Source organism: Leptomonas pyrrhocoris (assembly GCF_001293395.1).
Source record: "Leptomonas pyrrhocoris isolate H10 chromosome Unknown, whole genome shotgun sequence".
Lineage (NCBI taxonomy): Eukaryota > Euglenozoa > Kinetoplastea > Trypanosomatida > Trypanosomatidae > Leptomonas > Leptomonas pyrrhocoris.
In genome coordinates, this window is record NW_015438371.1 from 401079 (window position 1) to 427598 (window position 26520).

The 26520-nt window shown below is 59.5% G+C and overlaps 8 protein-coding genes across 9 annotated transcripts in view; all 8 read left to right on the forward strand.

Moving 5' to 3' along the window:
- Nucleotides 1–68: 68 nt before the first annotated feature.
- ABB37_06720 (hypothetical protein) lies at nucleotides 69–9224 on the forward strand (the record flags this gene model as incomplete). The annotated part of the gene is made up of 1 exon (XM_015805095.1): nucleotides 69–9224. The coding sequence occupies one exon, from the start codon at nucleotides 69–71 to the stop codon at nucleotides 9222–9224; it is 9156 nt and encodes a 3051-aa protein (XP_015656388.1).
- A 503-nt stretch (nucleotides 9225–9727) lies between these two features.
- On the forward strand, nucleotides 9728–12591 carry ABB37_06721 (hypothetical protein; the record flags this gene model as incomplete). Of its 2 annotated transcripts, none has more annotated exons than XM_015805096.1 (1): nucleotides 9728–12591. In XM_015805096.1, the coding sequence occupies exon 1, from the start codon at nucleotides 9907–9909 to the stop codon at nucleotides 12589–12591; it is 2685 nt and encodes an 894-aa protein (XP_015656389.1). In that variant the 5' UTR covers nucleotides 9728–9906. The 2 variants fall into 2 exon arrangements, with proteins under 2 accessions (XP_015656389.1, XP_015656390.1); XM_015805097.1 differs by having other exon boundaries at nucleotides 9898–12591.
- A 1226-nt stretch (nucleotides 12592–13817) lies between these two features.
- Nucleotides 13818–15801, forward strand: ABB37_06722 (hypothetical protein; the record flags this gene model as incomplete). The annotated part of the gene is made up of 1 exon (XM_015805098.1): nucleotides 13818–15801. Exon 1 carries the CDS (start codon nucleotides 14188–14190, stop codon nucleotides 15799–15801), a length of 1614 nt encoding a protein of 537 aa, XP_015656391.1. The 5' UTR covers nucleotides 13818–14187.
- A 604-nt stretch (nucleotides 15802–16405) lies between these two features.
- ABB37_06723 (hypothetical protein) lies at nucleotides 16406–17893 on the forward strand (the record flags this gene model as incomplete). The annotated part of the gene is made up of 1 exon (XM_015805099.1): nucleotides 16406–17893. The coding sequence occupies exon 1, from the start codon at nucleotides 16646–16648 to the stop codon at nucleotides 17891–17893; it is 1248 nt and encodes a 415-aa protein (XP_015656392.1). The 5' UTR covers nucleotides 16406–16645.
- A 708-nt stretch (nucleotides 17894–18601) lies between these two features.
- On the forward strand, nucleotides 18602–18886 carry ABB37_06724 (hypothetical protein; the record flags this gene model as incomplete). Its single annotated transcript, XM_015805100.1, has 1 exon — nucleotides 18602–18886. The coding sequence occupies one exon, from the start codon at nucleotides 18602–18604 to the stop codon at nucleotides 18884–18886; it is 285 nt and encodes a 94-aa protein (XP_015656393.1).
- Nucleotides 18887–20463: 1577 nt separating this feature from the next.
- Nucleotides 20464–22161, forward strand: ABB37_06725 (hypothetical protein; the record flags this gene model as incomplete). Its single annotated transcript, XM_015805101.1, has 1 exon — nucleotides 20464–22161. Exon 1 carries the CDS (start codon nucleotides 20962–20964, stop codon nucleotides 22159–22161), a length of 1200 nt encoding a protein of 399 aa, XP_015656394.1. The 5' UTR covers nucleotides 20464–20961.
- A 608-nt stretch (nucleotides 22162–22769) lies between these two features.
- ABB37_06726 (hypothetical protein) lies at nucleotides 22770–23869 on the forward strand (the record flags this gene model as incomplete). The annotated part of the gene is made up of 1 exon (XM_015805102.1): nucleotides 22770–23869. Exon 1 carries the CDS (start codon nucleotides 23294–23296, stop codon nucleotides 23867–23869), a length of 576 nt encoding a protein of 191 aa, XP_015656395.1. The 5' UTR covers nucleotides 22770–23293.
- A 1522-nt stretch (nucleotides 23870–25391) lies between these two features.
- Nucleotides 25392–26520, forward strand: part of ABB37_06727 (hypothetical protein) — a gene marked incomplete at its 3' end in the record, with an annotated part of 1525 nt that continues 396 nt past the window's right edge. The window contains exon 1 of the mRNA XM_015805103.1: nucleotides 25392–26520. This exon is cut by the window's right edge and continues 396 nt beyond it. Within this exon, the coding sequence (XP_015656396.1) occupies nucleotides 25768–26520 (753 nt within the window). The 5' untranslated portion in view covers nucleotides 25392–25767.

The window sequence follows — 26520 nt, forward strand, 5'->3', positions numbered from 1 at the left end:
TTTTTCTTCCCCTTCTCGTGTTGTTGACGATACACATCGACTGTTCCTACTTCAGTGATTCTCCGGCCATGGCATCGACATCTCTTGCGATTGACAGCAACGGCGCGGCCAATGGCAGTTATGCGAACAACGGCGTTGTAGGCGCAGTGAGCCAAGCAAAGCCTACTCCAATGATAGAGCGAAACAGCAACGCGCAGGAGCTGAACACCGCTGCCTCAGGTGCGGATGGACCACGCCAAGCCGGCGCCCCGCAGGCACAGACACTGCTTCAAAACACGCCTAATGAGGAGAACTCACCCCCCTCGCAGCGGGCCGAGTCCGCGGTCACCGCGCTGAAGCTGACGCCGAACGTGCCACCTGCGACGGCCTCTGCTGCCGACGGTACCAGCGTCACAAGCGAAGATCAATCTTCCAGCGACGCAGCAGACCCCAATCCTTCTGGCTCCAACGGCGAAGCGCAGCGCGCAGCCCCACCCACGTCGAACACCTTTATCGATCTCCGCCTGCTGCGAAGAGCTGATCTACATGCGGGCTTCACCGAACAAACGCCCGCAGGACGCACAACGCATAGCGGCAACACCACCGGCAATGCGCAAAGGCGGGCGCCGCCGCCGCTATCGGTGAACGCTATTTCCAAGGCAGCGTCGCCACTGCCGAAGGGGCGCCCTTCGCCATCGGAGAGCGTGCCAACGGCGGAGAGCGTGCCAACGGCGTCCTTGAGCACGCCTAGCCTTTCCCCTCCGTCCCACACGGAGGACATGGCAGGGAGCGCGATACACACCGCTTGCACACAGGTCTACCGTCCCCCTAGCATTTTCAACCGAGGTAGCCAGACGCAGGTGATGAGCGTGCCCAGCAGCAGCAGCGGCGGCAGCAGCGTAACCGTCCGCTTTCACATTCAAGAGCTGCCTACGCTGAGCACCTCACCTCCGTACCCCAACCGTCGCGGGCGAGGTAGGCCGATGGAGGACAGTGAAGTAGATAGCGGTGACGGTGCTGCTGCGTCTGCTGCCCTCGTGGACGAAGCCGCGTTGAAGGAGGATTTTCTCCCGGTGGTCGGTGACGCTGGCACTCTGAGTGGCTGCGGCAGTCGTCGCAGCTTTGCTGGTCTGCGCACCACCACGAACTCCCCCGACTCGCAGCCACCGCCGCTGACGGACATGACGCACGCGCCCGGCTCGCAGATCGACTCCTCGTGGGGCAACTCGATGGTGGACACGCTGAGCAGCTCCGCGGCGTCGCAGCGCAGCGACAGTGAGGCGGACAGCTATGCGGCGGCGGTAGCACAAGCACCACCACCACCACATCTTAACGGTACCACAGATGCATCACTGAAGCCGGCGGTTGACCCGTCTAACGCGTCAGCTTCTGCGATGACGCGCTGGGTGTTTCGCGGGTCTGGGCGAGGACAGTCCGCACGTCTGCTCAACAGCAAAGGTTCCGGCGGGAATGAAAAGACGGCTGCCGCCGTTAACGTCAACGGTGATGGAGTACCAAAGGCGATGTCACGAGCTGCTCGAACAGGTTGGGATGCGGCCGTGCGGCGTCCTGCAAAGACACAGGAAAGGAGTCGTTGCACGGCACCACGGGTGTACCTTCGACGGACGGCGAAGTCCGCAGCGGCGACGACGACGCCAGGCGAGGGGCTCGGTGATAGTCCGCATTCCACGGAGACTGAGGCGATGTCGAAGCCGGCTGCACGTTCGCCGCCGCTGCTCGCCTCCTCTTCTCCTCTACGGCCTTCTTCTACCGCTGCTGACGGAGGAACCAAAACGTCACTGCCATCACCGCATGGGCCTCCGACGATTCTCGAGGGTGCATCCGCCGGTCAGGACGGGCGCGAAAACAAACCGCCCGACCAAGCAGCTCTCCAGCCGCTCGCCGCCGCAGCGACATCCTCGCAGCCACCAAACAGCAGAGCAGACACATCGTTGCTCAACCTTTACGCAAACTTGGAGACGTCAGCGGGCTCGTCGCACCACCAACCGCCGCGGCAACAGCAACGAGGCGCGCACGAGGCACCGGCGTCGCCGCAGCTTCCGCCCACGACCCGCGAGCCCATGTCGCTCTCCGCGTCCCGTCTCTCCGGGAGGGCTATATTGTCCCTTGACGGTCTGGGGCCCGTTCTGCAGGAGGCGCTGCGGAGCGGCCCCATCCCGCCAGTGGAGGCGACCGCCACGTCCACGCACAGCAACGTGCAGTTGACCGTGAGGACGTCCCTGTCCTCGCCTTCGCCGATACGCGCAGCGAATCCTACGCATTCCAGCGATCCTTCTGCGCAGCCGCCTTCAACTGCGAAGGACAGCAGCCGTGACGACGTCGGCACCGCTGGCGATACCACTATTACGTCTCCTCCCAGCACGTTCTCCGCCGTTTTCACACGGCTGGACCAATCCCCCTCCCTTCCGCACGCCACGCAGCCGCCGACAGATGTGTCAGGCCAGAAAGATGTGCAGCCTTTCCTCTCAACGGTGAACCGAGAAGGCGCGATCAGCGTCTCACACATCACAGCCCACGCCGGTCGCATGGAGCCGTCATTTACGTCGCCGTTGGGCACCGACGTGACGGCGGACATCACAAGCGGGAGCGGGTCGGACTCCGCGGATCGCCACCACGCGCGCTTCACCGCGGCCCCGCAGCTGGTGCCGGCGGCGTCCCACGAGTTCTTTGTGCGTGGGGCCCAGCGCATGGGTGGTGGTGGTAATGACGTCAAGAACAGTGGTGACGCCGCCGCCGCCGCCGCGGGCCCACCGATGGGGCGTGGACGTGCTGAACCGCTGGTGTTGTTGCCCATGTCTGTTGCCACGGCATCCCCTCAAACTGCGCCGTCAGCAGCGGCGATGGTGGAGGAGCAGAGCCCGGTCGCACGCCGCACTCCATCGGCGGAAAATCAGAGTAGTAGATTGTCCGACTATCCTTTTGACATTCGCAGCACTTCCAGTGCGCCGCGTGTGCTAATGGAGTTGGTACTGGATGCCCCACCGCTGCCAATGTCGTTTGATAACGAGATCACAAACACCGCCAAGACGCAGACGGCTGATCCGAAGTGCGATGAAGGCGTTCATAGCAGCAGTAGCGGCAAGGAAGCCATGCCGTCTCCCGCGTTCTTCAAGGAGGGCGTCAGCACAGGCGACGACCTTCTTCTTTCCCAACCCACCGCATCCGAGGCGGAGGCGACAAGGGAGGCGGAGGAACGCCGAAGGGTGGCGAATCTGCTGAGCATCTCGAGCAGCAGTGACGCGCAAGCCACGCAGCCGAACTCGCCGCCGATCATCGAGACCGCTGCTCGGTATCTCACGTTAACCGCCTCCACCATCACCACGGCAGACAGCAATGTCGTCCCTTGCACTACTCACAGTGGACGCCACAGCAACAACCGCGGCAATCCGATGGGCGACGATGAGAAGAGAGGCGACGCCACCGTCATCTCCCCGCATTCTTTTGCCTCCCCGAAACCCCTCACGATGGGTTTCGTGCCTGGTTTGACGATGTTGCCGAGCAGCACTGATATGTCCGCCTCGGCTGCCTCGACTGGCCCGGTGCAGCCTTCTCCGCAGCCCTCACTGCAAAGACAACACGGTCTGCAGGCGCAGCCAGAACAGACACCTCCACACTCCAGCTCCCCCGCCGCCTCCTCTCCCACGTCACAGGTGACCGTCCTACTGGCCTGTAGGGACCGTCACCGCTACGGCAGCCTCACCACCTCGCCGATCCCCTACGCCATTAAGCCGTCACCGCCTCCACCGCTGCTGCACCCAGCAGCACCCGCCGCACCACCACCACATCTCCTGCTGCAGGAACCGCAGTGTTCGCTCTCGCAGCACGGCACGACGCAGACATCTTCAGCCATTTCGGCCCTCTCCGTCGCGCTCGTCTCCGACGCGGCGTCGTCTGAGTGGAGCGCGCCGCTGCCGCCGCCGCCGCCGCCGGCGCCATCGCTGCGGTTGACCGACACGCGCACGCAGGAGTGGAAGCCATTCTTTTTCCCTGGACAGCCGGGGGGCGGTGTAGAAGCAGCAGCAGCAGCAGCAGCGAAGCCGGAGTTTGTCGGTCCACCCCCGTTGCAGCAACAACGAGAAGCTCGTCCGGCTTCCGCAGCGCAAGACGAAGGTGCGGAAGACGAGGCCAGAAAGAAAGGGTCGGACACGATGTCCCTGACAAAAGACAGGCACGGCTCTGCAGAAACGGTCTCCGCTGCCGCCGCAGTGTCTGCACGCGGGGCGCGAGTGGTGCTGCGTGCGCGTAAGGAAAAAGTGCGGCGAGCAACGCAGTCCTCCCCATACGCGGTACTGTTGCTGCAGCTGCTGCCTCCTTCGGTGCCGGTGCGCCTCGTGACAGGTGACAAGGCTTCTGCGCTGCTGCCTGCGGCATCACCCGCGGCAGCGAGGCCGCAGAGCGCGACCATTTTATGGAGGCACGAGAGAAAGGAAGAAGAACGGCGTTCACCACAACCGCGGCAGCGGCAACACGATGCCGACCAATCGCTGACGCAGGCTAGGGGTACTGTCACATCCACGATAACGTCATCCGATGTGGCGACCCCGTCACGTAAGCGTGCCTCCTCTCTCAGCTCCGCCGCACTGGCGCCGTCCAGCACGACCCCTCCGCCGGGACATCCACTGACAGCAGAGCCGCTGCCTTTCTTTTCGTCCCCGCCGAGCAGTCCCACTGAACCCGCCGCCCCCGCAGAGAAGGAAGCGGATCGCACGTCTACGCAAAAGGACGTGTGCGCAGGTGAGAGGGGCCAACAGCTGGATGTCACGCTGCCGCATGCCGCACCGCTGAGAACACCACCGCTACACACCACACCTCCAGTCGGAGAAGGAACGACTGAGGGAATGCATCCCGCAGCGCTGCCGGCGTCGCACACCTTACCGACTGCGGCGCCATCCCTCTCTCAACCTAACCGACGACTCGCCGTACACGCGATACCGTGCGGGGCGCGCAGCTCACGGTCAGCGCGAACCGCCGCGGCGCTGCCGGCGCAGGCGACGAGGACAGCCCCCGTCATCCGGGACCTCGCCGCACGTACCTCGCCGCTTCGTCGCGTGAACCCGTCTGCTTCGGCCGCAGCACACGCCGCCGCTCCTCGTTCTTCTCTTTTCACTCCCCACGGCGAAGTTGCTGCGATTGTTGTGCGAGACACTACATCGCCCGCGTCTACCACCACTGATGCTGCTACTACTCTCTCCTCCTACCCACCACTGCGTCGCGCTCGACAGCGTTCGACTTCGCCCCGTATGCAGGAGCTGCCGTCCTCAACTCAGGTGCCACTCGATTCGGCAGCAGTGAAAAACGGAGATCTTGCAGTGACACGTGTGCCGCCGGTGCATCCCCTCCAGAGTGCCACCACCACCACCACCACCACCACGATGGCCGCCGCTGCAGAAGACGCAGCCGACGTGAACACGGCGCACGCGCGTGAATGGGGGACCGCGGTTGCGGTGAAGGAGGGAGCCGTCGCCCCCACCGCAGGACCACCTTCACGGCGGATGCCACGTCAGGCGTCAGACGCCAGCGCGAGGCGGACACCGCGATCAGCCAGCACTGGCTGGGCAGCGCGCGAGGCGCAGCTGGAAAACACGCCCGGCACGGAGCTAGCCCCGTCCATCATCCCCGCCATGGCAGGCACGGCGGTCAGCCGCAGCGCCAGTACTTCCTCCTCGATGGAGACGAGCGCGCTACTGCACGCCTTCGAGCAGTGGACACCACCGGTGCAGCAGCGGTGCCGCCACCGTCTGCCACCGGAGCCGGAGGGGGATGGAAGGCAAGTGAGTAAGTTCGAAGCAGCGGCTGCAGGACATGTACGTCCGCACACACGTAAGCCACTGCTGTCGCGACGCAGCAAGAAGAAAATGCGCCGTAAACGCGGCGACGGCGGCGGCGCGGCGGCTCATGCTTCACCGAGGGGTGCGCCACGCGCGTCACCGCCGGGGTCGCCTTCTTCCTCCTCTGCCTTACAGGACCAGCAGCAAGAGCACCAACAGTCGCCGCTGAACAGCCCTCGTGCCGAGAAGCCTTTACGCACGTGCGTTGGGCCGTCGCCCCTGCAGCGCCGTCCCTCCCCGTCCGTCGGCCCTCCTCTCACTCCCATGCCGGCCGCGTTACGAAGCACGTCTGCTCCGTCTACGGCCGACACGCTGATGAGCCACGCAAAGACGTGCAAGGAGTCTTCTCCCACCCCGGTGCCAACGAAAGAACCACCCGCGCGTCGTCGCTCTGTCTGCTCGCAAACAGACTTGACACCCTTTCCACGCACTGTTCCGCTGTCCTCTCCGCACCGGCTTTCCGCCGACCCGCGTGCTGTTGTACGGCGAGAGCAGGTGCCTGTGGCGCTACGATCACCGACCCCTCTCGTGCGTCCGCTGCTGCCCAGTATGGCTGTGAGATCGGCGGGAGAGCAGCTACCTTCCTACCCGCCTGCGCAGCCGGAGCAGCAGCAGCAGCGACAGAAACCTCTTCTACGAAGCGTACAACCGGCGTTGCCGCCTTCGCTGCCGGCGACACTTCACCGCACCGACTCTTCCAAACTGCACCCTGCCAACTTCTTCGCCACGCCGCTGGTGAGGTTTCGTGGCTCTGTCAGCCCCGTCAGCTCCCTCGGCGCGCACGACGGCGAGGTGGTGTGCGAGGTGCTACCCGGGGGCGACAACACCACTCCCTACCACTATCGCACTAGCCATCACGGAAGCCGCGGCTCGTCGCTGGCGTCCTCGGTGCCGTCTAGCTGTCTGCAGGTGCATCAGCGACGGGCTGGATACCGCAGCCACCTCCCCCGCACAATGCCCTTCCTGACGCGGACGCCTGATCCAATTTTCTCCTCCACGACGCTGAGCGCCGTGCCGGTGGCACTGCCGCAGCCGCACGCCGTTGAGGCATCGGAGCATGCGGAGCGGCACAATGGCCGATACACCAAGGCACATTGCATCAGCGGCGGTGGCGGTGCGCTGGGGAAGCTCGGTGCACTGGGGCAACGGCTGATCCCGTTGTGGTGGCGCCGAGGACGTCCTTCGCGCAGTAGCAACCGCAGTAGCAGCAGTAACGGGAACCGCAGCATCCACGCCGCACTCTCACCTGCGCAGCTGCCGTCGCCTGCCATCGAGCCCGTTTCGATGTCCGAGTCACTCCATCAGCAGCAGCTGCTGCCTGCACCACCGCCGCCGCTGCCGTCGCAGGCGAATCTACCGAAGCACGCCGCACCTCGCCAGGCTTCACCACATCGCACGCCACAGCAACACCTTTCGCCACGCACCGCGTACGCTACGCCGCCATTTCTTTCTCATCCCAGCGACTTCCTCTACGCGGTGGAGCCGACCCCCAACGTGGACGACGGCACCGACGGGTCCGGCGCATCTTCGCATCGGTCGCAACAAAGAAGACAGCCGCGCCGTCGACGCAGCAACGTTCCGTTTGGGCCTTCACCTCCACCGCCGTCTCCCGTCGCCACGGCCAACCCGGCCGAGCTCGAGAATCAGGAGCATCAGAGACATCCGCAGCAGCAACAACAACCACCGCAACCCGCCGCTTCCCCCTTCGCTACCACCCCACCGCCGACGAATGCGGCGCACGGGAACGCCGGTGCTCGGCGCTCGTCTGGCGTGATGGCGGGTCAGCCGCTACGCCCTCGCCCGATCAACCCCGTCTCTGGTGGTGGTGAGTCGTTGCCGCCGGCAGCCGGTGCAGCGAATTACTACGGCGCCTACCAACGATCGTTGCACCCCGGTGGCGGCACCCCCCTCTCCCGCACCTCGCCCTCTCCGCTGTGGGCGGACACTCCGTCTTCGCGTCTGCCGCCAGCGCAGTATCGGCCACCACCACCACGACCACGACCACCACTGATTGGGACGCCGCAGAATTCTGCAGCGGATGGCCAGGCGACGACACCGAATGATAGCGTCAGCGGAGGAGCGGAGGGCAGCTCTGCCGGAGCCGCCTCGCTCGCACCGGCGCATACACGACGCAAAGCGAGACCGACTCTTTCGTCACCGCTTCCAGCAGGAACGGATCTCCTCAGCAAGGCGGCAGCACCGAGGTCGGCTCGCAATGTTCCGTTTCACAGCATACGTCCTCTGCAGCATCCGCGGCAGTACCAGCACGAAGAAAAGTTTTACGACGACCCAGTGGTAGGCGCCGCTGAACTCATGAATAGTCGTCAGGACAGGGGCTGGAATGGCAGCGATGGTGTGACTCGCACTCCTCCACTCACACGCGATCTTCTCGGCACATTCCAGCGGGCGAAGGTGGCCACGAATAGAGCACCAACACGACGACCATCACCACCACAATACCAGCCGCATCATCATCAGCCGCAGCAAGAACCACCACCTGAGCCGGCAGCGTATCTCGCAAACCCGAACTACGCAGAACAGCGCGCGCGCGCACAGGCAAATAACAAGTCGGCACTGCAATATGAAATGGGCGTGGAGGACGTCACACCGGTGCTCTCGGCGCCGTCACATGAACGTGGCCCACCCCGCCGGCTATCCCGCCCTTTGCCCGATAACTTTTCTCAAGGGAACTGCAGCAGTAAGAAAGGTGAGAAGGCCACCACCGCTCGACCGGTTCCGGAGAGTTCTCCTCGTGCCTTTTCCCCCGCTGCTGCTCCGTCGGCTTTGTTCTCATTCTCCTTCAGTCCAGAGGCCAACAACAATCGTTTGCGGGATTCGCCGTCGCCGATGCCGGTTGCGCCCAGCGACGCGGCAGACCCCAGACGCCAACAGCAGGGGCCGGTCTATGGTCCCAATGAGCAGCAAAGGCAGCGAACGACCGGCACCACAGCCGGTGTGGCGCTTCCCAACCTGAGCCGTCCGACGGTTCGCACACAGGGGCCAGCGCACCGGTTTGGGTTCTCGGCGCGCACCGCCCAACCGCACCCGGACGGTCCTCCCCCTCCTCTGAATCCGCAAGTCGACGCGCTCGTGTCCGCTGGCTCCTCTTCACATCTGGGGGTGGGAGAGAGGGGTCGAGGACCACAACATGTAGCCGTGACGCCGCAGTTACTCCCACCGCTCCGTCCATCATCGCCATCCACCAGCGGTGCGGTAGCAGAGGCCGCTGACATGCTCATCCCACTCCCGTCTCCGCTAAAGTCTGCGTCTGCGCCGATGCTGCAACACGAACAAGACGTGCTGGGAACGTCTGGGCAGCGGGTGAGCCGTCTGCTGCGCGGGTTGCGGGTGCAGAAGGAGCAGCAACAGGGCAGACGCACGGGCCTGCGAAGGTAACTTTTTCTTTTGTTTCTTTCTATTGCGCTGATGTTCGCTGAGAAGGACACCGAAGGTTTTCAATGCGTTACTGCTGCGTGCGCGTGCGTCTGTTCCGGCGTGTGCAGAGGAGCTCTTCTCCGGAGCAGACCACCGTAGAAGAAGAGAGTCTCCTTCGTTTTTCTTTTTTCCCTTTTAAAATATCATTATTATTTCTGGAGGTAAAACGGCGAGCCTCTAATTGTGGCCGAGAGGGATCGTTGTGAACGCGCGGCGTCGCTTCTAAAAAGTACGAAATGTGATAAGAGAATGCGTTGGAGCGCGCTGTCCTAAAATGAAGGGCTTGGCGCGTTGCGAAGCTAAAGAGGAGCCATTTTGTTCGCCGTGCCAAGGAGCACTAGAAGTCGTGAAGCGCGTTGGGAGTGCCTTCCGACAGTCCTTCACTTTCTCTACCTCCACCGAAGCCTGGCTTTCTGATTTTTCTTTCTTTCTCCGAAACGGCCATTCTCTTTCCCCGTTTCTAAAGCTTAACGGACCTGCGTCGACTGCGCACACGTCGTAGCACCTCTCGTGCCCGTGGAGGAGAGACTACGGACCCCCACTGGACTGCGAAGCCGCCGCTGCTGCATTTATTCTTCTTATTCTTCTACTTCTTCTGTCGTACTCTGCGTCGTTTTTTTTTTTGCTCTTCTCGAGCCCACCCATGAGTGGCAGTGCGCGTCATCAGCTGAACGAACAGCCGACATCGACGTATAGGACGGAGCAGACGATGACGGAGGAGCCGTTAACGGTGTCCGGCGCGTCTTCCGGGTTGAGCTCCCCCACACCGCCCCTCCCACCGACGTCGTCGCCAGACGTGAAGGAGGCGTCCACGTCCAACGCTTCGGCTGCGCCAGGGAAAGTCCACCCCTCAAACGGCAGTGGCACGGATATCGTGGAAGCAAACCAACCCGTCGCCCCTCCTCCCGGTACGGCACCTCTCTTTGTTTCCGAGCAAGGCGACGTGACAATCACCGCCGCGGAAGAGGAGGCCACCGCTGCTACAGCAATGACGGCAACCGCAATGCCCTCTGATAACCCTTCGTCGCATGCGCCTTCTTCCTCTCTCACCGACGCTGCCGCCGGGCTCGCCGAGCAGCAGACGGCGGTGACGTCTCCTGAAGCCTCCGCACGAGAGGCCGGTACGGAAAAGTCCATTCTCATGCCAGCACGCGCAACTGCGGAGCTCGCCGGCACTCCGAAGACCCCAAAAGAGGCCGCCGGTGCGACAAATGAGATGGCGCCGCCGCCGCCGCCGCCGAAGCCGCAACCAGCAGCGCCGCCGCCGCACCGGCACCCCACCATGCGGGACGCCCGTTTCTCGCCTCCCCCGCCGCGCGGCCGCAGCCACAACTACGTCAACAACTTCTCCAAGAACTCCGACATCAGCTGCGCCAACTTTTTCTTTCACGGCGAGGACACCACGAGCTTTGGTGTGGGCACGGTGGGATTGTACGCCGTCAAGGCCGCAGCGACGACGACGACCACCGCTGCTGCTGCTGCTGCTGCTGCTGCTGCTGCCAACACTGCGGCGCCTGCCTCGTCTGGACGAAAAGTGCAAGGGATGGAGGATATGTCGCTCACGGACTTCCGTGATTCGGCGAACGTGCACGGGCAGTACACGTCGCCGACGCTGCGGCGGTACCAAGCAGCGACCAACGACCACCCCCGCATCAACAACGGCGGCAATTTCCTGTCGGCGAAGAGCGGTGCGGCAGTGTGGGATGAGCGGGAGGAGAACTATCGGCAGTGGAAGCGTCGCCATCTCGCCTCGTCGTCCTACGCGCAGTTCTCGCAGCTCCCAACAAGAAATGCGGCGGAGTCGGACAAGGACAACGACGATGGCCAGCACCAAAGGATGTTCGCCATGACCGTTCCGGCCACCGGGGGCTACTACGATTTTCCCGAGCTGTATTCCAGAGAAGCACAAATGCAGCTGGAGAAGCAGCGCTGGCGGGCCCTCGAGGCGGAGCGGGCAGCGAAGGCAGCGGCGCAGGCGGAGTCGAAAGAAAAGCACGCCGCCCACGTTCTACACTATCGCGCCCGCAAGCTGAAAGGCGAGGCGGTGGACTTGCCCGATGCGTACCTCCGCGCTACCTACCCCGACCCCACCTCTCTCTCAGGCTACACCATCCCTTCCACGGCCAGGCGAACCGGACCCGGCAGCGACGACGAAGAGGACGTGTTGGACCCGCAGCGTGTTGTGAAGGATCACGTGCGAGCACGTCAGCTACACCGCATGGAGCAGCAGCAGCGCCACTTCACCGAGGAGGCCCGCCGGCAAGACGCCGCTGAGAAGCAGCGGCAGACAGTGTCAAGGCAGCTCGAGGAGCGTCAGACGGATCAGCGGGTGGCCCTCGCAACGTGGATGTCCGATAGGCCCCGCATCTCACGCAGTCGCGAGCGGCAGCGCCACAGCGAGGAGGACGCGGAGAAGCGCCGCGCCGCGCAGCTGAACCACTCCCTGCGCACCCAAGCGCGGGAGCTGTACGCCTGCTATGCGATGGAGGAAACCGCGGAGACAACGGCGCGGCAACAGGAGCTGCGGAAGCGTGTGCTGACTCGCCTGCGAAGTCGCCGAGGTCAGCCGCCGCGTGCAGACGGGCAGTCGAGTGTGCATAGCAACGAGCAAAAGGAGACGGCCCCTGCCGACGGCCATCTGGGCGCCGCAGCAACGAGTAGGCCCTCCTCTCCAGCGACCTCCACCAGCACCACTACGGCAACGATGCCGCCAATCCCTGCGCAGGTGACCGCGGCAACCGCAACGGCGGTCACACAGAAGGAAAAGGACAGCCACGACGTGCGTCCCGTTACCCCCACGCCACCCTCGCAGCTTGTCGGCCCTACCTCCACGAACTTCTTCAACGAGGTGAAGCTGTGGACGCAGGAGTTCCCCTCGCCGAACACCGCGCCGGTAAACGCCGCGGAGGCCCAAACCCGCCGTGCGTGGAAGGCGGAGCTCGACGAGGCCCACCTGCAGTTCAACCGTGAGACGGCCCAGCAGCAGCGGGAGCTCTACCCCCGTCGCACCCTCGAGGCGCGCGCAAAGGCGCGGGAGGCGAACTGGACCCGGGCGGAGCGTGGACGCGGGGAGAGGAAGATGTTTGCGGCGAAGCGTGCCGATCATACGCAGACGGACTTGCTGTCTGCTACGGCGATTCGGATGGAGCTGCAGGAGGAGGCGCAGCTGGCGCAGCAGCAGCGGCAGGCGCAGGCCAGCGAGCGCCGGGACGAGGTCCAGTTTCAGCGGCAGCTGTCGAAGCACCGCGAAGGGGTGATTCACAAGTTGGAGGCGGCAGAGTTGGAGCAGCTGCGACTCGTTGTGTCTGCCCATGGAAATCGTGCGTAGCAAGATGTGTGGATGTGTATGTGTGTGTGTGTGTGTGTGTGTGTGTATGTAGGAGAATCCTTCCATCTGTTTTGTAAATCAAGATTCTTATGTAATCATGTTGTAGCTGGGACGGTGTTGCCTACTGCCGTGCACTCTCCTTTCATGCATCGTAAGAAAAAGTATTGTACCGTCACGTGCCGGGGAAGCAACCGCTGTTTTTCTCTTTTCTTTTTCTTTTTCTTTCTCCTTTTTTTCGTTGTTTTCTCCATGTACGCTGTAGCGCACCTGCGCAGACACAACACTGGTGTTCTGCGTTGTTGCTTTTCTCTTTGACGTTTGTGTTTTGAGCTCTCCCGTTGAAGCGATTCGCGCCCTCTCAAAGGTGTTGAACTCAAGGTACACACATGCACACCTATATATAGGGATGACTCTTGCTTCTTCTTTGTTTTTTCTTCTAGCGTTCTCTTTCTGTCACGCTTCATGTTTCTTCTCTTCTCTTTTGCGTGATGGATTCGTGTAGGTGTATATAAGTTTGTGTGGCTGTGTGTGTGTGGGCGTGTTGCACAGCTGAAAAGAAAGAGGAGAGAAGTAAAAAAAGAACCGCCATGTATCTTGCTTGGAACTTTCATGAGCATCGATGTAATCTATCACAGCTACGTACGTGTGTGTTTTGTCAGAAGCGCAGTAGCGCATTAATAATATATATATACGGAAAGAACAAAAGAACTTCAAAAAGAAAGCAAATGTAGCACAACAATAAACTACGCGGTGCTGACATCGCCGCTTTGATTTTTGCAGTGTACTGCTTCTCTGAACAGGGCACCTATGCAGGACGTAAGGCGGCAATGCAGTGGTAATGGTGCTTTCTCCTCGGCGTAGCAGGCGCCGCTACCTTGGGTGCCTCACGCAGTTTTGCTGCTCTGCATCGCCCTCGCTTCTCTCTTTGCGTAGTTGACGTCGCATTCGTTGTGTCTCTCCTCACCACGTGTGCCACACGGAGGGTGCGTGCACCGCCGATGCGCGTACACCTAAAGACGACGAGAACGGCTGTATGCTCGTATGTCTATCTGCGCGGTGTGTTTTTTTTCCCCGGTCTTCTTCTAATTCGCATGACCGTATTTCTTTTTCGCGAGTCTCTTCTTTCTTTCTTCTCTCTTCTCTTCTTCGGGTTCTCGACATGCTCACGTATTACCCGTTATTCCTGTGATGACGTTTCTGCCGCCTGCATCTGTTAACGTGCGTGTAGCGGACAAGCAAATCGGCACCGTTGTTGATTTGCGTAGATTGGGGTTTGCCAAAACTTGTTTCTACTTATTATTGTTCTTGTTGTCGTGGCGTTCTAGTGAACTGATTCTGGCCTCCCTTTTTTTTTCTTCTTCTGTCGTTGATGTTGAGTGTTTGCTGCGGAGTTACGTACGACCAGCTGGTTGTCTCGGCGGCGCGCTCAATCGGGAAGGCATTATTACTTTACGGTGATACGTCGCAAGCCAACTAAACCATCGCTCCTCAGCTTTTTTTTTCTTCTTCCTCTGATTCTGTTTCCCCTCAAGAAAGGAAAAGGAAAATAAATACATTAGTAATTCTATTTTACTTGCTACGTTCCGCTTCGCCCTTATGCTGCGCCGCGCGAGTCAAGCCAGCAGCGCTGTGTCGCACGCGTCGTTGTTAGGGCTATGCGTCAGCCCCACTCTCCTGTCGGGGTCTTCCACCGAATCAACAGGGCACCGCATCCTCGTCACGACCCAGCGCTGCACCTTCTTTACTCCGGGAACGCCTGGCAAGGGCTTACTGCGCGACCTCACAACGCCATCAGAGCCTCCCCAGGCCTTTTCACCCTTGGAGAAATTTCGCTTCCCGTCTCCGCCGTCTGCGTCGGATGCCCGGCCGTTTGGATCGCTGAATCGCGATAACCAACTGCGCCGCTACGTGAACGTCAACACTGCCAATGTGAGAAGCAGCGCCCCGGGCAGTAATAGTATGACACAGTCGAGTATTTCTCGCGATAGCGCTGCTGCTTCTGATGGCGTCTCTGCTAGTGCTGGCTCGTCACTGCCCCCGCCCGCTGCGCAGATGGATCTATCGAAGCTCGTACGCCGACACGCGAACAACTCCGCGAGTTCGGCGACGGACGCGGTGGCTTTCACTTCGCGCCGCGAAGCTGCTGCTTCTACTGCCGCTGCTGGCGCCTCTTCTTCGGTTTCGAGCGCGGGCGTCGGGTCTGGGGCGGCATCTGCATCTCTTCTACCCCCTGCCACGTCGACCCACGCCACAGTAGCGAGGGCACAGGCCGCCATTGCCGCTGCGCACCGACGCATTGAAGCTGCCCAGCAGCACCGTAAGGAAGGCAATGAGTCCACCCGTGCGGCCACCGCCAACGTTCGCAGCAGCACCGCCGCCGCCGCTACTGCCGCTGCTGCGCCTCGTGCGCGGCGCGACCACAAGGGCGACCCGCACGCGTCCGCACGTCAGCACTCGCAGTTGTACGAGGAGCATTGCACGATCGGGTGGTCCCCGGAGGAGTTCTACCATGTGGTGGCCGACGTGGAGCACTACACGGACTTCTTGCCATGGTGCGCCGGGTCGGAGGTGCATACGACTCGACGGGTGCGAGTCCCGCGAGGACGGCGGCAGCTGGCCGGAAACCTGCCCCCCACTGGGTCTTCCACGCCATCTACCGCACCCGAAGGAGCCAGGACGCCGCTGTCGGCGGCCGACACCGTCGCGGCGGCCGAGGCGGAGCTGGTGGACGCAATTGAGATGACGGCGACGCTGACCATTGGCTTTTCCTTCCTGAAGGAGCAGTACACATCTCGTGTGACGCTCTACCCAGGCACGAAGATTGTCGCCGCCCTCCACGACGCGGAGAACGACGAAGGGACGGACGTGGCGGCTGCATCGCACGCGGAAAGGCAACACCTGCACGACAACTCCGCGCACCGCGACAGCTTCGTCGTGTCGCTGTTTAAGAAGGCCGCCTCGACGGCCGGGGCGGCGAAGCGATCCATCCTGAAGCACCTGCTGTGTGAGTGGGAGTTCTGCCCCGTGCCTGGGAAGCCGAACACCGTGGAGGTGATTTTCTCCGTGTCGTTCGAGTTTAAGAACCCGCTGCACAGCCGCATGATCATGTCGAACGTGGTGACGCTCATGACGCGCAGCTTCGAGCGGCGCTGTGAGAGTTTGTACGGGCCGCCCTCAGCGTCCAAGGAGTCCCTTCCTCTCTTTCATTGAGGGGCTGACGGCGGGTAATGGACGGGACGCGTCGCGGGAGGCGTTTGTTGTTTGTGAACCACTGTGGATATAATTTAAAAAGTATATATAAAGGAACGTAATAGCGGGAGAAAAATGGTGTAACAGCAGTCGTGCTGGTCCATGGGGATTCTGTTTTCCCCCTTTGTATAGCGGTGCTGTTGCACGTCCATCGTTGGCGAGTAAAAGCGACGCAGCGAGCTGTCGAACCCCGAGGCTGCTCCTTTGCTTTGCTTTGGTTTGTTTTTGCGCCTTCACCGTCTGTTTTACCTGCCTTGACAGAATGTGGGCTGCGTCGCTCTTCGGCAAACGCGTTTCCTGCGAATTCCAGTCGAATTAGTATTGCATGAGGGGCGGAGGTTTGCGTCCCACCGCTTTCTGTCTCTGTGGTTCTCTCCGCACGACTGGGGCGACATCTGTGTATGCATCGGCGACCGTCGCCAAGTAGTGCAGCTCCACTCCTGCTGTTTTCGCTTTGTCAAGGAGGTTTTTTTTAATTGTCGACACCGTGTTTGGATTCTTATTATTTTTGTTTCTCTCTCTCTCTCCCTCTCCCTCATTTCTTTTTTCTTTGTTTTTCACATGCAGCACACGCTTATGACTTACCGTTTGTAATAACCGAGCCGTATTTCGTATTCGTGGTCAGCTGACTTTACGCAGGTGAAGGACAGCTTCTCTACGTGCTTTCTGCCCTCTCCTTGTTGCTGTGGCGCACTTGCAATACCCGGCAGCGCAGCGCCCTTCTTTTTCTAAATTATCTCTTCGTTAAAAAGGAAAGGAAACACCGAAAACAAAGGTGGAGCGTGGTTCAACGCCGAACTGTCCTATGTCTCACAGCACGCAGCCGACCAGCCAGGCGAGGCGAGGCGAGCTGGAAGGCATTGTAAGGGACGACCATGGACGCACCTACGTCGCCGTCCACCCTCGCTACTCCTCCGCGAGCGGCTATCGCCACCGTATTTTTTCGTTCCAAATCGTCGTGAGCGTCCTCAGCCTGTGCGCTCTGGTGTTTGCCATCGTTGGCCAGGTGGTTCCATTTGGCCAGGACGGCAATGTGCACGACCTGCACTTGATGTTCTCCATTTGGTACATCCATATCTCCTCCCCGACGGGCGAGCTCGTTAACGCGACAGACAACAAATCCGCCGGCGGTGCAAAGGTATTCGCTGTTCTCACTGCTGTCTTCAGTCTGCTGGCCTTCGTCCTCGCCGCGGTCCACGCCAGCTTCTGGCACCACGACGAGCGCCTCCGCTCCGAGGAGGAAGACGCGAACGCCACGCTGCAGTCAAAGTATGGGACGCTGCGCGCAGGTAGTCGCATGAGCAATGACTCCTTCCCGTATGAGAATCAGCGCGTTTTGAACACCTGCGGGGACCTTGTCCCTTTCGAAGTAGCCGAACACACCCGACGTCGTCGCGACCGCAACCTGGGCATCACAACCTTTTCCTTGCTGCTTGCCACTGCCCTGTGCGCGCTCATCTCCTTAATTCTCATCTCTTCGCTGTTCTCCAAACTAATTGTGGGCGTGGACACCATACGGTATCGTGCGGGGATGCCGTTGTTTATTGTTGCACTCATCCTCGCCGTGATCGCCTTCACCGTCCTCGCCATCCCGCAACTCACGGCACTTTACCTGTGCAACGCTCCGCAAACACCACACGCGGACTTGATGGTGCTCGGCAACGCACAGAGGGACTCCGAAGAGCTGCAGCAACAGCAGTACTCGCAGTCGGCGGTCGGAGGCAGTGTAGCAGGCAACGCGACGAGAAGCGACGTCACCTCTTGTACGCGGCCGAGGCCGGGGGCAGTGTACACTGCATTCCCGCCGCCGGCTGCGCAGATGTTGACTGGGCCAAATCCCTTCTGCGCACCAAACATGTTCGACAACAACAACGTGGCGGTTGCGCAGGGCATCCGCATCGCCCTCCCCGGACCTCCGATAGAGATGGTACAGCAGCTGCAGCAGCACCAGCATCCAGACCAGCTGGATTACCCCTCTGGTGACTACTACACCACCCCGCCCCAGTTGTTTAACGTAAGCAACGCCACGGGGGGCAACGGGAAAGGCGTGTAGGCGACGCCGCGGCTGTGATTCGCGCTCCGGGAAGAGAGAAGCGTGCGAGACGAGTCAATTCGACATCCTTCTCTGTCTTGCCTAACCGTTTTCCATGCTTTCGTCTTCCCGTGTCTTTTCACATGCCCCCTCTCCTTGGGTTTCTCTTCCCCCGCTGCAGAGAGAGAGAGAGAGAAAGAAAAGAAGAAACACGTGCTGGGGCCGTGAAGGATGCGCTGCCGCCTCCGGCTTTTCTCTCTCCCCCCACACCTTTTTGTTTTGTTTTGCTTGTGGCTTTCTCTTTTCGCTCGACAGTCTTGCGCACTCTTCGGCACTTTCTGTCATGTCTTTTACTGTTCTTCTTCTCCTTTCGTTATTGGCCCTTCTATTAGATTCTTTTATCTTTCAACTCTGCTTGTGTTTTTTTTTTCTCTCTCGCAGTGATGCCCGCTCATATAAGCACGCAAGATGGCTGATGTAGTTTCCTTGTGAGCGTGTATTCGGCCGTGTTTTTTCTCATATTTCTCATCTTGTTGTTCTTTGTTTTTCTTCTTTCTCGCTCTCTCCCAGTTGGGGCTGTACGACTGCCTCGGTTCCGGTGTTCCAGCGACCACCACCGGCTGGACGGCGCTTGTGTCAAGGTAAGCAAAGAAAAGAAGCCGTTTATGCTGTCACGCGACTGTGAAGGACGGACCCGGTACGCCGAGGTTGGCTTGTGGTTCTCTTTGTATGATTTTAAATTCTCTTATTGCTATTACGATTATTATTATTAAAGTTTCTTTAAAAAAAACCTTTTCTTGTTTTCTATTGTTCTACAGTGTTGGGCACATCACCAAGATATCCGACGCCTATAGGCGCTTCTCTTCTTCTCCTTTATGTTTGTTTTGTTCATGCGTACGTCTTTGTCTCTTTATGCTTTGCGTCTTGCTTCGCCCTTTGGCGGTCAGCTTTTGCCAAACAAGAGGGGCAGCAATGCTCTTTAAAAAGGGGAAAGAGAGAAGCAGAAATCGCTGACAACGGTGAATTCACGAATGCTGCATCTTTTCAAGTAGTAAAGGAGGCAGCGTACTTTCACTTGGTGTAATCCTTTTTTCTTTGTTTCTGCCTTGCGTCCTCCCCCCTCCTTAACCGTACACCGCCGCGATTTGTGTGTGCGTTCGAAAGCGCTTTTGCGATCTTCTTTCATGCATCGTTTCTTTCTCTTTTTTTTTTAAATCCTTTTTGGTTTACCACTTTCCGTGAAGTGCTCGCTTTCATGACCGTCCGTTTCCCCTCCCCCTTTATAACGTGCGATGTCGTAGGAAGCGCGTCCATCATTCGAGCGCAGTGGCGAAGGCGCCACCCATTTTTTTTTCTTTTCTTCTCCTTTGCTGTCATTTTGTTCATGTAGCGTAGATCACCTTCGCGCACGCCAGCACAGAGAGGAGCAAAGACGCGTAGCAGAATTTGTGTTCGAGGAGTCGGACGAGAAAATTTTTGTTCTTCCTTTCCAACTTAACCGGCATTCTTTATTATTATTATTATTCAATATCTGTTCTATTATTATGTCCGCTGCGAGTGCCGTTGTGAAGCGTGCACAGCTGCTTGCGATTCCTTTTCTTAATGCCGCCAAGACTGCAGCTCGTTAAGGTGCTAATGCGTCTCCCTCTCCTCTCCTCTCCTCTCCCTCCCCCTTCTTTGCTTGCTATTATTCTTCTTTTATTGCTGCTTCGTCGCCGGACACCGTCTCATGCAACGTGTTCGCCCATCATGTTGTTGGTTTCTGCCGTCGGGATGTACACCTCGTTGGTTTTTTCTTTACAGTGTGTGTGTATTTGCATAGCCCAGGATCGTTTACACTTCCATTGCATCCACTAGTTAATTGTTATAATAGTAGCATAAGGGTATACATATATATTACATGTGCGTATAATTGCCGTGCAGTGAGAGGAGATAGTGAAGCAACGTGATCATCGTTTTCATCTCCAACAAAACGGCTCTTTTTTTTGCTTCCTTTCGTTTGCGGGAGATCGTGTATGCATGTGTGCATTGGCGTGTGCGCATGGACGGCTTCCCAACGTTGTATTCTCAAGCCCTCTGTTCGTAAAAAGCCTGACAAAGTTCATGCGTGAAAACCGCAGGACTAAACACTATATTGAAATACTTTTTTATTTATTTTGAACGACCCGCGCAGTTAATCTGGTCTTTTCCCTTTCTTTTTCTAGCAGTTTTATTCGAAAGGAAACGCTTGTATCAAGAGGAGAAGCACGCCGCAACGGCGACAACAAAAACTGCATCCTTCGATAAGGATGCAACGAAAGGCCTTTTTCGAAAGGTCTTCTTGGATCAATGAGGCTCTCTCCCAGCAGCCGAATACTCCTCTTCACACATGCACGCACACACACACACACACACACACACACACACAAATATGTTATCAGCAGTGCAAAGCGCTCGTTTGCTTTTCACACAGAGCGAATTCCCTAACAAGTACTCCCCATTGTCCACTTCATTTCGACCCCCCGCCCCCGCTTCTCGATTGCTTTTATTATTATTATTATTATTCACGCCACATCTCTCTCCCTCTCTCTCTTTTATTCTTCCTTTTCTTAAGTTTTTCTTTCATCGGACCACGTGGCACGTGCGCGTAATTTGTAGCGTGATTCATTAAAGAAAACGGCGGTATATGTATATATGTGTATATATACTTCTATGAATGCCATTGGCCGGAAAGAGAAACGGCAAAGAGAAATAATATATATGTGTGTATCAACAACACGCTTGACATCGTCTTCTTTTCTTTTTCAGTCTTCATTCTACCAAAAGAAAAGGAAAAGAAAAAAGAAGAGGGCGTGGGGGAAAGGTAGCGTGAGAACCGGCGGTTCTCAGAGGCTTCCTTACCGAGGTGATGCTACTTAATAAAACGGCTGATTGTTGACAGCAACCAATTTTATTTTGACAATAATTGTGTGAAGTGCTTCTCATTGAACGTTAGGTTTTTGCCGAAGGTAAAGGGGAAGGTAAACCCATCGAGACCTTGTGACGGCGTCGCAAACGACAAATATTCATCCCCTTCTTTTTTTTTCCACACACACGCACACACATACACGATGGAGGATGCATTAAAGCGCGCAATTGAAGACGCTGTTGTGCGTGATGCCTGCGATGGCAGCTGCTTCCTCGCCCTGCACCCTATCTACTCCTCCCCGCCTTACCTCTGCTTTCGCGTCGGTCTATGCCGCGCCTCGGTTGTGTTGCTCTCCTTTGTGCTGCTTGCGTGCGCGCTGCTCGGTCATGTGCTACCCTGCTGCCAGACCGCCTACGGGGTGACACAGTGGTACGTGTGGGCACGGGCGTGGCTCAACGGCCAGGAGCTGCCGTACCTCGACCGCCGCGAGGATGTGCTGCTCCTGCGGTGCACCGCCGCGGGCTTCGTTCTCGCGGGACTCGCGGTATGTGTGACGTCGATCGAGTTGTCGAGGGCGTGGTCGTGCGCTGAGTCCGCGCGTACGCGGGAGGAGGTGGATAACAGATGTTTGAGAGAGGTGTACGCGCGTCAGCTGATGTCAATGACCTCTTCCGCGGGGACGTGTGATGGCACGAGCAGCGATGATGTCGACGTCCGCATGGCGCAGGCGGTCCGTTCACGTAACACAACCACAGGCAATCACGGACAGGTCATCTGTATTCCCTTCGAGGAGCGGGAACAGCAGCGACGTTGCGCGTTGAATCGAACGGCGACGATCGCTCTCATCTGTCTGCTCTGCGCAGCACTCTTCTCTGCACTAACGGTGCTGCTTTTATGGCTGGACTATTCTCTGGTGGTGCGACAGCGCGAGGAGGCAGAGGCGCGGCTTGCGCCCGGCTTCACCTGCTTCGTTGCCTCAGGTGCGTGCGGACTTGTCAGCGTGGCCTTTTTATTGATCTCGACGCTCTCGCAGGGGTGTCTCTTTCGCGGTAGCGCGGCGGTTCCCTGCTGTCTTCTTATGCGGGTGTCGGATAGTGTGCTGAGCGCCGGTACCAGCGGCGCTTCTTCGGGACACGACAGCGACGTTCGGCTGTCGAGGGTTGCCACAACGACACCGGACCGGCAAAACGCGAAGGAAGGCGGCAGCGAGGAGGACACGAAAGCACCGCACCGGCCACACTTGTCTCTGTCGGCAAATCTGCATTCCGCTGCATCGGCAGCAGATCACGACAAAATGACGTTGCGGACTTCGCCGGCGTCGGCGGAACTGCACAGGTCTACTGCTGTTCCGCCTAGCGGCTTAGAGAAGGTAGTTCGTCGCTCGAGGCGGCGGCGGGAGTAGCAGCTGAAAAGGAGATAGAAAGAAGAGCGACAACATAGTGGAAAGTTTTTTTTTTCTGGATTTGAATGTCATGGCCCTGAAGGCAGCAATCGCGTTTCTTTGATGACCTTTAATCAATTACAGCCTCATTCCTTTCTTCTCCATGCCGCTATTATTATTATTATTATTATTTTTCGCATCGTCAGAGAGCCTCGCGCGTGCGGTGTAGAATTGTTCCTCGTGCGGTGCGTCGTCTGGACCTCCCTCCCCCCAAAAAGGAGAGCAGCTGCCATTTCTCCTCTTTCCTCTCGCACAACACCTCCCTCCGTTTTTCGGTGAAGGTTTCATTGTCTGTATTCGATTGCAGGAGGTGATATATGTCTATTCGTCTGCTCGTGTGTGCGTGCTTTATGTGAAAGCACGCACACATGAGCCGAGAACGCGCGTCTGCAGATGCGCAAGTGTTACTACGCGGTATTCGTGTCCTCCATGAACGTAATCAAACACTGCACCGGTAGCGTATAATACCAACTACGCTATTCAGATTTCCTGTATCTTCTATTCTTTCCGTCCTGCGCCCTTCGTTCTCGTCCCCCCTGTCTTTTGTATTACCTCGCCGCTTTTCCCGCAGGCGACAGTGCGCAGCTTGGTGTATCACAATGGTTACCTACCTTTCTTTCCGTTCGGCATATTTCTCCCAGTCTCCACAAACCTCAGCCTCTTCACACAATCCTTTTGTTATAAGACTCTTTTTCTAATTCCAGAAGGAGCGAACACCGTGCCGTAACCAGCAGGATGCCGGCTCGTTCTGTGCTGTGAGGTGCAGGATGCCACGGAGCGGCTCGAAAGACGCGAACATCGATAATGCAACGCACGCATAACTGCTGGCGCGGGCCGCGACGAAGGCCGAGGCGCCGCCAAAAGACGCCGCAACCTCGCTGGCTGAACAATCCGTACTGCGGCACAACTCCCTTGAATGCGCAGCAGCGGAGAGGCGGCGTTGTGGTGGCACGCCGTGGGAGAACTGACAGACGCGCGGACGAAGGCGAGGCTCCTCGGCTTTGCGGGGCTGAAGCGGCTCCCACCGACGGCGGTCCTTGCTTGACTCTGCACGCTCTGCGCACCCGGCAAGGAGAGCGGTGGGAGGTGCGTGATGCAACCTCTCCCTCCTGGCTCGCAGGGTGGGGCGATGCAGTGCCACAACTACCAGGTCTACAATGAGTCTGCGCTCCCAGCGGCGACGCCTGCTCGACGAAATCATCGAACATCGCCCCATGCCGCTCTTCCCGCCGTACGCAGAAATCTCTCACCCCAAGGAAGACGTGTGGAGCATCGCACGCAGGAGCCAGCTTGCGGGGTGCGCGAGTTGCACGAGGGCGAGTCGCCGGTTAGGTCCCTCCACGCCACGACGACCTTCGACCTTCTGGATGGGGGCGCTACGCCGCGCCGATCAACGTCGCTGAAGGTGGACAAGTTGCTGCTGCGGACATGTCGCGGGCAGAGAGCCTTCTTACGCCAGTCACCGGCTGCCTCAGGCATCTCGCCGCCCCGCTACAGCCACACGCTGCGCCCGATGGAGGTAGGGGGTGCGGATGCCGACGTGGACAACGGATGGGACGCGGCTGCTCCACCTGCCGAGGCGGTGGGGGCGGCGGCGGTGGCGTTGCTGCAACGGAAGGGCCGCCCAAGCGCCGCAGCTCTCCGCGCGCAAGAATGTGAGCCGCGTTAACATCGCAGCCGTCAGCTGCCTCGGGGCGGAGGATGGAATGCCTGGGAGCGGAGGTCCTGCCGCGTGCACAACGAATCGTATGGAGCCCCGTCGGGTCCCGCGGCCCTCCATGCACGCGAGGACGATGATGCGATGCGGCACGCTGACTTCGTTGGATCCTTCACACGCGTGCGGTGTCGAGAAGTCCGTGCAACCGACAAAGGGACCTTCGTTTCCCGTTTCTCCTTCTCCGTTGCCACTGGGTCGCTGGCATGCCGGAGAGGGCCGAAGACGGCACAACCCGGCTCGACACCCGTGACGCGGCGCGCTCGGAGCCGGTGCCCGACGATCTGCGAGGGCTGCCCGAAGAGCTGTGGCCATCACTCACCGTTGCCCACTGTCGTTGCACGCGTGAGCGCAGACACGGCGACGGCTGCGGCCTTTTTCATGGTCGCGACCTTTTGCGCTGCTTGCCGTGGCACGAGTGTGGCTCATCCCGCATCCCTACCGCGCTGTCCGCGCGTGTGCCTCCCCGAACCCGCCGTGACACTGCCGCCGCACAACACCTCGTGAAGACGGATACAAGAATGGTTGGAGGCCCTGCCGGAACAGCCGGTGTGTGGTCGTCTCGAGGGTGGCTCCATGCAGAGGCGTAGTGCCGTGGACCGGGTGAGACGGGGTGGAGTGGCCGATGCGGAATGCGCAAGACGCTGCGTACGGTACATGGTCGCCGTCGCCGCCTTTGCATCGGTGGTCGGCGGAGTGAGGCCGCCCCTCCCGGCACGGGCTGTGGCGAACGCGATCCGCGCGCTGGGGTTTTCTCAGGCGCGAAGACGTCGGTGCTCGACACGCCGCCGCTCGGATGGGGCCACCCCCTCGATCCCCCCAACGCACGCCGTGCTTCCAACACAACACGTCCCTTGTTGCTCATGGCCGCGGGGGACCGACCCGATGCGCCACGAAATGTTGGCAGCTGCTCTTTCGTCTTTGCAGTGAGGGGTGAAGGAGGAGCACGTGCTCCCGGTGCGCCACCTACGTGGATCGACAGGCTGGCCCAACACGCGGATCCGGCGGCGCCTCTGCGGCTGCTGAAGGTGATGCGCCGGCGGAGCGGTGGGGCTGTCGTGCTGCGGTGGAGCAGTGCGGGCGGCTGTGCACTACTCCGTGCAACACAATCTAAGGTGTTGTGGAGCCCGCAACTGCGCCGTCCGCCGTCGATGCCACGTGCTAGCGGCTGGCTAGCGATGTGTTTCTGCGACGTGATCTTCGTGTGTGTTTTCTCGTGCTCTGCAAGTCATTTTCTACTCAGGATACCGGCGACGAAGCCGCGACCGCGGCACAGGTGCACTGCTGTGCACTGCTGTGCTGTGCGGTGTGTGCGGAGGGCATCGCCTGCTGCCTGCTCTGCCGCCGTCGCCGCCATCTGCGTCTCCGTTTCTCTGTCTCTCTAAAGCCGCGGCCGCGGCGGAGGAGCGTCCACCGCCCCCTCGTTGTGTGGTGCGACTGGTGTGGGCGTGTGCGTGTCAGCGTGCGCGCGCGATTGCATGCGCGTGCCTGTGGTGCAGGTCCGCTGCTCTGCCTGCTGCGCACACCGCCACACATCTGCTGTCCCACTGCTTCGCTCATTGCTCCCCGCTTCTTCTCTCGCCCTCGCTCTCTTCCTGCGCTGTTACACAGTAGCCGCAGCGCTCTCAACTCTAACGCTCTCTTCGGCCATAACTCTCTTCAAGCTATCTGTTTTAAACGCACCTTTTCTGCTTCCAACGTTTCTGTTTTTATCAACGACATCCGTCCCTGCGCCACACTCCACAGACGCACGTCTCGCGTGCCACGGCTGTTTTCCCCGCTGCTGTCCGGTTCCACGGAGCTTTTCTACGGCGACTCCCGTACCTCCTTCCTTCACCCTCCAACTGCGACCCATGGCGCGGCTTCACTACCCGCTGCGCCGCACGATGGTGGCTGCAGCGATGATGGTGCTGTGCGTGTACGCCGTTCTGGTCTCCGCCACGTACACCGATGCGGAACAGACGAACACGCTGAAGTTCCTGCAGCTCTTTGCGGAGTCCAACCCGTCTCTTAAGAGCCAGTGGACGGGCACGGACGTCTGCACCTGGTTGTACGTGATTTGCAATGCCGGCGCGCCGACTGAACTGAATTTCGGCGACGACTTGTCGCCGTACACCGAATCGTTGGTGCTGCCTGAGCTGGATGACGGCGTGGACGGCGCCGCCGTGATTGTCACAAGCATTATTGCGAGTGGGTCTGGTCAACTGACTGCGGGCACACTGCCTGCGAGCTGGGGCCGCCTGAAACGACTAACGAAAGTGGACTTGAGCGGCAACGCACTGACAGGTCCGCTGCCTGCGGACTGGGGCGAGCTGACTCAGATGCAGTCTCTCAGCTTGAGCCGGAACTCGCTGTCTGGCACTCTGCCTCCTCAATGGGTCAAGATGGCTGTCATAGTCACTATGCAGCTGGCTTCTAACGCTCTGACTGGCTCGATTCCGCACGAGTGGTACAATATCAGTGCTAATATGTTGGATCTGCGCGGAAACCACCTGTGCGGATGCATGCTGCCAGAGTGGGCGACCAACTCACACTTAAACCCCCGGGTCGATCGTGATATGTCTGCGTCGAACTGCGCGACTGCGAACATGTGCCCAGCTGTCAGC